The sequence below is a fragment of the Eptesicus fuscus genome, chromosome 2, assembly GCF_027574615.1.
Source record: "Eptesicus fuscus isolate TK198812 chromosome 2, DD_ASM_mEF_20220401, whole genome shotgun sequence".
NCBI lineage: Eukaryota > Metazoa > Chordata > Mammalia > Chiroptera > Vespertilionidae > Eptesicus > Eptesicus fuscus.
In genome coordinates this window covers 46,540,285-46,552,234 of record NC_072474.1, presented here as the reverse complement: position 1 = coordinate 46,552,234, position 11,950 = coordinate 46,540,285, and the positions used below count along the sequence as shown (strand labels likewise).

General features: G+C 42.6%; 1 protein-coding gene across 1 annotated transcript; it reads left to right on the top strand.

Annotated features, from left to right (window-relative positions):
- Positions 1-1,150, top strand: LOC129150708 (ubiquitin-conjugating enzyme E2 G1-like). The gene is given in 1 exon segment (XM_054723089.1): positions 1-1,150. A coding segment is annotated over 1 exon segment (513 nt). The 5' UTR covers positions 1-113; the 3' UTR covers positions 627-1,150.
- Positions 1,151-11,950: the final 10,800 nt, after the last annotated feature.

The following is an 11,950-nucleotide window of genomic DNA, read 5'->3' as shown; positions in this document are numbered from 1 at the left end:
CAGCGCTCCCGCCGTGGGGCCCGGTTTCCTCAGCACACCCAGCTCCGGCCGCCTCTGAGCCTGCCCCTGGCCCTTCACACGCCCCGGCGCCAGCCCAGGCCCTCGGCGGGAGGATGACCGAGCTGCAGTCGGCACTGCTACTGCGAAGATAGCTGGCAGAACTCAACAAAAATCCAGTGGAAGGCTTTTCAGCAGGTTTAATAGATGACAATGATCTCTACCGATGGGAAGTCCTTATTATTGGTCCTCCAGATACACTTTATGAAGGCGGTGTTTTTAAGGCTCATCTCACTTTCCCAAAAGATTATCCCCTCCGGCCTCCTAAAATGAAATTCATTACAGAAATCTGGCATCCAAATGTTGATAAAAATGGTGATGTATGCATTTCTATTCTTCATGAGCCTGGTGAAGATAAATATGGATATGAAAAACCAGAGGAACTCTGGCTTCCCATTCACACCGTGGAAACCATTATGATTAGTGTTATTTCTATGCTGGCAGATCCTAATGGAGACTCACCTGCTAATGTTGATGCTGCGAAAGAATGGAGGGAAGACAGAAACGGAGAATTCAAAAGAAAAGTTGCCCGCTGTGTAAGAAAAAGCCAAGAGACTGCTTTTGAGTGACATTTATTCAATAGCTGTAATTTCACTTATTTCAGGGTCTCCAATTGAGAAACATGGCACTGTTTTTCCTACACTCTACCCACCTATTGCTGGACTTCTCTTGTAACAAGTTGGCAAACACTGGCTGGAACTGGGCTGCAATAAAACATGCCAGTATCAATGCTGACAAGAGCCTAACAAGTGCCAACTTACAGATGATTACGTATTTTGAATTCTAATGAACTGTTTTAACCTTCAGGAAGAATTGTAAAGACCTGTATATAGCACAACATGATCCGGATAATATATATACTGTTCATGTACATCCACAAATACACCTTGTACCAAATAATGCTTTCTCGTAGTAGAATAAGAATCGTGTAAATTCTAAAAGATTTTAGCAGGTTTTCTTCCCCTACTCATTGTTTCTTATGTTTTAAAAGACTCTTTAAAGCATGTCAGATGAAAAGCAATTAGGATTAAAAGTTTCCATTTAATTTCCTTTAAACCATTGAGGCTTCATTAAACTCTTTCCATTTACTAAAGTTTGTATCTTCTTTGTTTTGACACACTCCCCTTTGTGTTTATCTCTTCTATCTGCCAGAAAGTTTCAAATCATTTAGTTCCAATACTGAAATACGAAATAAGCAGTTACTTGATTTTAATGATGACTTCGGAGGAGTGGTCATCACTAGGTGCTTTGTCCTTTTTGTATTCTAGTTGTACCCGTCACTTGGATTGGATGTAGCAAATAACATTTTTTGGCTGTTGAGAGCTCTTGAACTGTCATTATTCCTAAGAACTAAAAAGAGTTGGTTCTGAATTCAATTTAGTGAAATTTACCCCAATTATACAAAATTCTGATTTGGTTTTACTTTTGCCCTGCAGTTACCTACTGTTAAGGTTGGATGAGTCAAGCATGCACAGCTATAGGCTTTCTACTTAACTTCTGGGTTTGCTATTAAAAATGCTATTTACCCTCATAACCTCAGCCCTTCATATTTCTTTGCCTCTATTCTTCTATACTCAGATTTTTCTCACTTATTGTACAAAGAAATTGCGATGTATATTTTCATGTAATTTGATTTTGGAATTCTGTCACCTTATGTAGTGAGTTCTTCCAAAATATAATTTTTTTTTCAAAAAAAGAAAAAAAGAAAAGCCCAGTATAACCAGAAGGAAGGAAATAACAAAGATCAGAGCGGAGATAAATGACATAGAGACCAAAGAAACAATACAAAAGATCAACAAAACCAAGAGCTGGTTCTTTGAAAGGATAAACAAGATTGATGGACCTCTAGCCAGGCTCACCAAGAAGCAAAGAGAGAGGACCCAAATAAACAAAATCAGAAGTGAAAGAGGTGAAATAACAACAGACCCCGCTGAGATACAAAGGATTGTTACAAAATACTACGAACAACTCTATTCCAACAAACTGGAAAACCTGGAGGAAATGGACATATTCCTAGAAAAATATAACCTTCCAAAAATCAATCAAGAAGAATCTAAACAGCTCAACATGCCAATAACTATGGAAGAAATTGAAGCAGTCATCAAAAAGCTTCCGGCAAACAAAAGCCCGGGGCCAGACGGCTTCACAGGAGAGTTTTACCAAACATTCAAGGAAGAACTAAAACCTATCCTCCTCAGACTATTCCAAAAAATTCAAGAGGAAGGAACACTTCCAAGCTCCTTCTATGAAGCCAGCATCACCCTAATACCAAAACCAGATAAAGACAACACAATGAAAGAGAATTACAGACCAATATCCCTTATGAACATAGATGCCAAAATCCTCAATAAAATTCTAGCAAATCGGCTCCAGCAGTACATTAGAAAGATCATACACCATGACCAAGTAGGATTTATCCCAGGAATGCAAGGATGGTACAATATCCGCAAATCAATAAACGTGATACATCACATAAACAAATTGAGAGATAGAAATCACATAGTCATATCAATTGATGCAGAAAAAGCATTTGACAAAATCCAACACCCTTTCTTGATAAAAACTCTCAACAAGGTGGGAATAGAAGGCTCATACCTCAACATAATAAAAGCTATATATTATAAACCCACAGCAAACATCATACTCAATGGACAAAAACTAAAAACATTTCCCCTAAGAACAGGAACAAGACAGGGATGCCCACTCTCACCACTCCTGTTTGACATAGTACTGGAAGTATTAGCCATTGCAATTAGACAAGAAGAAGAAATAAAAGGCATCCAAATTGGAAAAGAACAAGTAAAGCTGTCTTTATTTGCAGGCGACATGATATTGTACATAAAAAATCCGAAAGACTCTGTCAAAAAACTAATAGACTTAATAAATGAATTCGGCAATGTAGCAGGATACAAAATTAATGCCAAGAAATCTATGGCCTTTCTATACACCAATAGTGAACTTACAGACAGAGAGACTAAAAAGGCAATCCCATTTACCATTGCACCAAAAAAATTAAGATACCTAAGAATAAACTTAACTAAGGAGGTAAAAGACCTATACACGGAAAACTACAGGACACTGAAAAAAGAGATAGAGGAAGACGTAAACAGATGGAAGAACATACCATGTTCATGGATTGGTAGAATCAACATCATTAAAATGTCCATACTACCCAAAGCAATCTATAGATTCAATGCACTCCCCATTAAAATACCAACGGCATATTTCACAGACCTTGAAAGAACTCTCCAAAAATTCATCTGGAATAAAAAAAGACCCCGAATAGCCACAGCAATCCTGAGAAAGAAGAATAAAGTAGGAGGGATCTCAACACCAGATTTCAAGCTGTATTACAAAGCCACTATTCTCAAAACAGCCTGGTACTGGCACAAGAACAGACATATAGATCAATGGAACAGAATAGAGAATCCAGATATTGACCCAAACCACTATGCTCAATTAATATTTGACAAAGGAGGCATGAACATACAATGGAATAAAGACAGTCTCTTCAATAAATGGTGTTGGGAAAATTGGACATATACATGCAAAAAAAATGAAGCTAGATCACCAACTTATGTCATACACAAAAATAAACTCAAAATGGATACAGGACTTAAACATAAGACAGGAAACCATAAAAATACTAGAGGAATCCACAGGCAGCAAAATCTCAGACATATGCCAAAAGAACTTCTTCACCGATACTGCCCCTAGGGCAATGGAAACTAAAGAGAAAATAAACAAATGGGACTACATCAAAATAAAAAGCTTTTTTACAGCAAAAGAAACTATCAACAAAACAACAAGAAAGCCCACTGCGTGGGAGAACATATTTGCAAATGGCATCACTGATAAAGGTTTAATCTCCAACATCTACAGGCAACTTATACAACTTAATAAAAGGAAGATAAATGATCCAATAAAAAAATGGGCAATGGACCTAAATAGGATCTTTTCAAAAGAAGACAGAAAGAAGGCCAAGAGACACATGAAACATGCTCAAAGTCACTAATTAAACGAGAGATGCAAATCAAAACAACAATGCGGTACCATCTCACACCTGTCAGAATGGCTATTATCAACAAATCAACAAAAGACAAGTGTTGGCGAGGATGCGGAGAAAAAGGAACCCTCGTGCACTGCTGGTGGGAATGCAGACTGGTGCAGCCACTGTGGAGAACAGTATGGAGTTTCCTCAAAAAACTGAAAATGGAACTCCCATTTGACCCAGTAATCCCACTCCTAGGAATATATCCTAAGAATTAGACTGGGAACACCAATCAGAAAGGATATATGCACCACTATGTTCATAGCAGCACAATTTACAATAGCTAAGATCTGGAAACAGCCTAGGTGCCCATTAGCAGATGACTGGATCAGAAAACTATGGTACATCTACACAATGGAATATTATGCTGCCACAAAAAAGAAGGAATTCTTACCATTTGCAGCAACCTGGATGGAATTGGAGAACATTATGTTAAGTGAAATAAGCCAGTCAATGAAAGAAAAATACCACATGATCTCACTCATTTATGGATAATAAAGAACATTATAAACTTGAACAAAAAGATAGATACAGAGACAGTAAAGCATCAAACAGACTGTCATATTACAGGGGGAAAGTTAGGGAGAGGTGGGGAAGATAAGAGATCAATCAAAGGACTTGTATGCATGCATATAAGCATAACCAATGGACGCAAAACCCTGGGGGGAGAGGGCATATAGGGGAGTGGGGGGGGGGGGGGCAATGGTAAGATATGTACACATATAATAGCTTAATAAAAAAAATTGGAAAAAAATAAAATAGCCCTGATGGGTTTGGCTCAGTGGATAGAGCGTCGACCTACGGACTCAAGGGTCCCAGGTTCGATTCCGGTCAAGGGCATGTACCTTGGTTGCGGGCACATCCCCAGTGGGGAGTGTGCAGGAGGCAGCTGATTGATGTTTCTTCTCTCATCGATGTTTCTAACTCTCTATCCCTCTCCCTTCCTCTCTGTAAAAATCAATAAAATATATTTAAAAAAAAATAAAAAAAAATAAAATAAACTTTATCAGGAAAAAAATAAAAATAAATAAATAAATAAAACAGATGTAAACCCTTTCCCACAGAGGAAAAGTCTGTTTTATCACTGGGGTTGGTGTGCTGACCAAAGAGTCAGTGGCCTATTTATTACTAGAGGCCTGGTGCACGAAATTTGTGCATTAGGGGGGTGGGGGGGTGGGCATCACTCAGCCCAGCCTGTGCCCTCTCGCAGTCCGGGAGCCCTTGGGGGATGTCCCACTGACAGATTAGGCCTGTCAGTCAGACACCCTTAGTGCTGCTGCAGAGGTGGGAGAGGCTCCCGCCGCGGCCTTCTGGCTGAGTAGCGCTCCCCCTGTGGGGGCGCACTGACCATGAGGGGGCAGCTCCTGCATTGAGCATCTGCCCACTGGTGGTCAGTGTGTGTCATAGCAACCAGTTGTTCTGCTGTTTGGTCAATTTGCATATTAGCCTTTTATTATATAGGAGATTACTAGTAAATAATTGGTCATGAACCAGATATTCAATCATCTCTTTAAATGCTTTAAACAAAGAAATGTTTTACATTATACTTGTAGAGCAAGAGACTTCAGAGATAATCCAGTTTATAGGTAACAAACTCAAATGCCTTCAGGGCCAAACTCAAACCTGGGGTCTGAGGCCACTGGAGAAGGCACAGCCCCACTGAAGACATTCAAATCACTGCCAGCCTCTGGGTCTAACCTCATGGTTTCATTTCTCATCTAAGGAAACTGAAGAGACGAGGCATAGGTGACTTAGAGGCTATATAGCAAACGCATTAATCAGAGGCAGGGGGAGCAGAAAACCGAAACCACTCCAGGTATTTTAAGCAGAAAGAAATTTTATACAGGGAATTAAGTGAACTGTCCAAAGGGCTAGAAGTACAGGATCTAGGCTGGGCCTCCAGGAATGACTTCTAGAATATTAGTAACTGAACAACCGAACTGTGTACTATTTTTGCACAATTAGGAAAGCCAACAGGGGCTGTGGAGTTCAAGAACACCACCTGTAACTGTGACCCCAAGAGGCTGGGATCTGGAAGCTGCCTGGAGAGGGAGCACAGAGTATGTTATTCACCACCTTCCTCAACTGCCTCTTGATAGTACAGAGCCGGTGAGTCAGCACAGCAATGCTGTGTCTGGCCGTCGCAGGCTGCAGGTCCTTGCCAACGCCCGCAGTTCTGGAGACTGGACACTGGCATCTCCAGGACCTTCCTTGCCAACAGAAGACAGCCCCGAATAGCAGGGAGATGGCCTCTGCCTCACCCCTGCCTTCGAAATCTCAGGCAAGTCATCTATTTGCCTGACCTTAATTTTACCTCCAGAACTCTAGCTGGAAGGCAGTGCGGGGAATGTTTTCAGCTCTCCAGTTTCTCCGGTACAAGAAGGCACACCGGAAGCGGGAGGAATGGATGGATGTGAGCGCCAAACTTCCATAACCAGCACAAGCAACTTCTAGTGTAGGCTCCCGGGCTCTGACCTACATTACGGACCTTTCCCACTTATTCTATAAGTCCTGCTATGCAAATCCTAGAGAATAAAACAACAAAGGGCATGAACCTTAGCCGGTAGGGGTATAATTCTAAAGATCTTAAGAGGCTGGAAAAGACATTGTGTGAATACTTGGCTCACATGTTAGTAGAGCATGAATCACACCACCTAACGACTTGCTAGGGACACTCGGACACTTTGGACTTCAAACCACTGAAAGGCAGAAGCTGTATTTGATTTCTATTTGTAGCTCCTCTCCCCGGGGCCTGCTTGGCTCAGAGAAGACACAGAGGTGTCTGCTGAACGGAGATGTTTCACTCTGGACTTGGAGAGAAACAGCCAGATTTCATGAGTGCTAATAGCTGCAATGACAGGTGAGGTCCCCATACAGAGGAGCGGGGAAAGGGGTGTCAGTCTTTTAGTGAAGACAGGGGTTGGCCCGGCTAAGAAAGGTCCCGGCGCTGTCCATTTCTTGACGGGAGGCTTAAGGAAATGGTACTTTTCTGCTAGTCACCTTTCAGGGCCACACATCTCACCAGTCTAGGGTGAGATAACAAGCGGACCGGACGCCTGGTCAGGGAGAGAAGCCACAGGCAGACTCAGCGGACGCTCTGAGCAGGTGGTCTGTTCTCCAGTCGGTAGGATCCGCTGGTTCTTAGCACCTCGGGGTGCTAACGTCGCCCAGGGTAGCAACAAACAAGAGACACCCTGCGCCCCAGCAACACAGCAGGGAGCACAGCCGCCTCTCCGCGCCCCAGCAGAAACGCTGGGCGCCGCTGCAGGTCTCTGGTCCCCGCAAGGCCGACTGGGTTCCCGCCGCGGACGCCGATTCTTCGTACCCTTCGTGCTCCCCGGGGACACTCACCTCGCGTCTCCAGCGCTGCACCGGGCTCTGCCCCGCGACTAGGAAAGGAGCTGAGAAGGTCTGCGAGGGAGCCCCGTCCAGCCGCGGCGCTCCGGGCCTCCGGGGCGCGCATCGTCGCAGGCGGGGGCCGAGGCTGCAGTTATTGCCGCGGTCGGGGCTCGGGCGCGCCGCCCGTGGCTGCGGCCCCGCCTTTTCCGCGCGCGCGGGGCGGCCCCGCCGAGGGACCCTGGCGCCGGACCAGCGCGCCCCTCCCTCCGGGAAGCTCCCAGGGAAGGTCGCGGGGGAGCGCAGCCCCGGGCGAGGCGTGATGCCCGGCGAGGCCAGGCCCTGGGCCGGGGCGCGCAGCGCGGGCCCTGCAGGAGCCCCGAGTGCCTGCCATGCCGCCGCCGTGGCTGGTTCATCGGTCCCTAAACCTTTATATTCTGGACTTGAACGCCACCTTTTAGTTGTCCTTTATGAGTCTTCTCCTGTGCGATGGGAAGACCAAGGTTCATTCTGCGGGTGACCAACTAAGTGGGACAGAATCTTGTTCTTCCCCTTGTGTCGCTTCTTTGGCACGTGCCCTTCTTGTTCTTGTTTTAGGTTTAACCTTTCCACCAGCAGTCTGATTATTTTACCTTTAAAACTACCTTCCATCGTCTGCCTTTCCTCTGTATTTGACCCACCAACTAAGTGTGTGCTGTGCATATGCCCGCCCATCCCTTTTGGGGTATTTTACTTCTGAGATAAAAGAAATGTCTTACCTGTTTTTCACTCCTTTAAGCAGGTGCCAATTTTAATCACGTCTTTCCAGGCAAGAGGGACAATGTTGAGTAAATGCTTCCAGCAGACAGAAACCACTCATTCCTGTCTCTCAGGTCCTCCTTGGTGGAAAGAATGGATGAACCTATGTTCCGCCCACTAAGCTTTTTCAGAGCATCTAACACGGTTATTTCCTAAACCGGCCCCTTCCTCTTCTACAGCTTGGCAAAATTTCTCGTTACATCCAGCTTCCTCTTACCACAGGAATGAAACACATTTTCCCTTTTCTTCCAGTCACATGATCTTCATTGATAACATCACCCAATTTCATTAGCATGACTTTGGAGAACTGAACTATTGAGCTAGATTTTACTTTGGTTTTATTGTTTATAATGTTTCATAGCTTACAGTTAGCTCCTTGAGTAATAACTAGGAGGGAGCATTTGTTAAAGTTAGAATGAATTTTGTAGAATCGAGTTTATTTAAAATTCATTTGTTCATAGCTCTACAAATACATGTGTGTGTGTGTGCTCCCAGCGTAAAGTACTTGAGAACAAACTTACAAACTTTAGTGTTCCATACTTCACTTGATTAAAAAGTTACAGCAATTTGGTTATGATACACCCAAAAGAAATGCAAGTCATTTGGCCCAACTTTCTAATTTCACAAACCAGAAAACTAAAATCCAAGATAAATTGTGCAACATGGTCTAGGTCACAAACCAAGCTCTCCGTGAGCCAGTAGAGGAACACCTGGCCCAGAACCTGACAGTGAATCTAATAATCAATGGACTCTTTGGGAATGCTAATCAAAATAGCCTTTGCTGTTATTTTAACTCAAAGTTAATATCCTTTGCTGTCATTTAACTTTTATCAACTGCAAAATATTCTTCCTCCTAAAATGTTATCCGCTCATTGTCCATTTCAACATTTTCCTTGTTATTAAGGTTCTAAGAGAAAAGGCTATCCCTGTTTATCATCTGCTCTACTAGCCAAACTGGCTTTACAGTTACATAAAGTTCCTTGTGTTCATTAGCAGTGTTGCTTTTCATGGCTTTATCCTGTTTGGCATATACATAGAAGTCACAGTCATAAAGACGTCTACAAATATTTGGAGCATGTAGATATGAAAAAAATTAAAGGTTTTTGTTTGTTCCCAGCTAAATTGCAACAAAAGCACACCTTGTTATTATTGTGCTATAAAGCTTAGGGCACAGAATAGAGAAATTCAGTATTTTGTCAAAACTTGGTACTTCAAGCTCAACCGTCAGAGTCACCTAAGAATGGCAGATATGATTCAGCTTTGTATTCTGCATCTTGGAAATTAGTGTCAGAATACCAGCCCTGATCTCTTTCGTGAATGATTCATTTGCTAGCATGTTTAGCAATTCTGAGAGGCGATTGCCGGCCCCTAATATTAGATTTTTAGAAGCTGCCTAGGTTTAATGGGATTGGGAATGTGTTCATTTGTACTTGGGGGAGAAAGGATCTTGAATCTGCTGTTCTGATTTTTAATGTTTTTATTTGAACAGGAAAATGAGCTTCTTTCCATTTCATTTTCCTATGGCAGTACCTATGCATGAGAAAAACAAAACTATAATAGTTCAGGGGAATTAAGAACACAAAAGAGTGAAAAAACTTTTTAAAAGAAACCTTGTAGATTAAGTTCATGGAGGTTTGATGAGTATATTGAGTAAAAAAGTATTTAGCTTCAATTCATTGTCTGATTCAAAGTCATGGGTCCATCCTTTTTGAATATAAGGAATTCAGAAAAATTGGGGCAGATGGTTAGATTGAAATTATTGCCACACAGTTATTTGTTTTTCATGTCTGTGTCTAGGGAGGACTGTGAGCTCCTTAAAATTAGAACCATATTCAGCTTTATTTCCTACTAGGGGCCCGGTGCATGAAATTCGTGCACTGGGGGAGGGGGTCCCCTCAGCCCAGCCTGCCCCCTCTCACATACTGGGAGCCCTCAGGGGATGTCCTACTGACGGCTTAGGGGAGTGGGCCTAAGCTGCAGTCTGGCCTCCCTTTGTGGGAGACAACCAGGTTGATCAGGGAAAGGCACCAGCCCCATCAACCCGCTGCTGCAGCCACTGCCAGTCACCACAGCCACCAAGGTGTTTTCATCAACACGGACTCCGGTCCGTTCACGATGAAAATATGACAACTTTCTTTAGGCATTTTCAAGATGTGTCTTTCATAGGATATGACCTTTCTTTTCTTTTCTTTTTTTTCTTTTATTTTTTCCTTTCCTTTCCTTTCCTTTCCTTTCCTTTCCTTTCCTTTCCTTTTTCCTTTCCTTCTTTCCTTTCCTTTCCTTTCCTTTCCTTTCCTTTCCTTTCCTTTCCCTTTCCTTTCCTTTCCTTTCCTTTCCTTTCCTTTCCTTTCCTTTCCTTTCTCTCTCTCTTTCTTTTTTATCCTCACCTGAGGATATGTTTCCATTGATTTTTAGAGAATGTGGAAGAGAAAGGGAAAGTCAGAGAGAAACATTAAAGTGAGAGGAACACCTTTGATTGGTTGCCTCCTGCATGAGCCCTGACCTGGGCCCCAGCCAGGGAGGAGCCTGCAACTTAGGTACATGCCCTTGATCAGAATCAAACCCAGGCCCTGTGGTTCACAAACCTAGGCATTATCCACTGAGCCAAACTGCCTAGGGCAGGATATGACATTTCTTAGCCTCCAGCAGCGGACCTTCGTTTTTTTTCTCCAGGAGTGTGGTGGAAAAGCCCTAGATCACCTTTTTGGATTCTTATACCCAAGTTACTAAGAATATTATGAGTGGCATACAGGGAGCTTAGCCAATGAGTAGTCAGAAAAGGTGTTTCCTCTGTAGTTCACACCTATCTCCTCCGATCTCTGGCTCCACCCCTGCCAAGGCCTAAAGCCTCCAGCCCTGGGCAGGGGACCCCCATCTGGCTCTGATCGCCCGGCTCCTCCCCTGGCCAAGGCCAGCAAGGGCAGGTGGAAAGGTTGGCTTCCTCCATTGTGGAGAAACCCAAGCCTTCCTCCAGCTCTCTGTGGCCGCAGCCATCTTGGTTGGGTTTATTTGCATATTTGCTCCTGATTGGCTTGTGGGCGTGGCTTTTGGGTGTAGCGGAGGTAGGGTCAATTTGCATATTACTCTTTTATTAGCTAGGATATGTGCATCATACCATTTGCTCTTTTGAAGTAGCAACAAATAAACATATAATAAAACCCTGTAGCTAAATGAACAAGAAAAAGCTCTTTCTAATAATCTCTTATAGAGTTACCATCTGTGAATTTACTTAAATGTTTTCTTGAAAAATTAATTTTCTTCTTTATGTATTCCTGATACATGATTCATTTATATTCATTTATCCAGAGACTATTTCTAAATTTCATGTATGTCCTCTTGTCTATTATCCTGGAATTTGGTGAAAAAAAAATCTATACTTAATCTAAGAAATATTCCCCACACTGACAATACTGCCAAGTTAGTTAACTACATTTTTTTAGGCCTATGTCAAATATCATTGTTTATTTTAATAAATATTTTTTAGTTTGACTAAGAAGTTAAGCATTAAGAAAATAGTACTTAATTATAAGTGATGACATCCATTAAGGATAAATGCCTGATGATTATATTTCTTTTATGTAACAGATTAGCAATATAGTTCTGATTAAGCTCCTTTAAATGTAAGTTATTGAGTCAAACTCCTTCCTACCTCTGGTATTCATTTATAAAGGCGTAAGATTTTAAAATTAGTACCCATAAACAGACCAC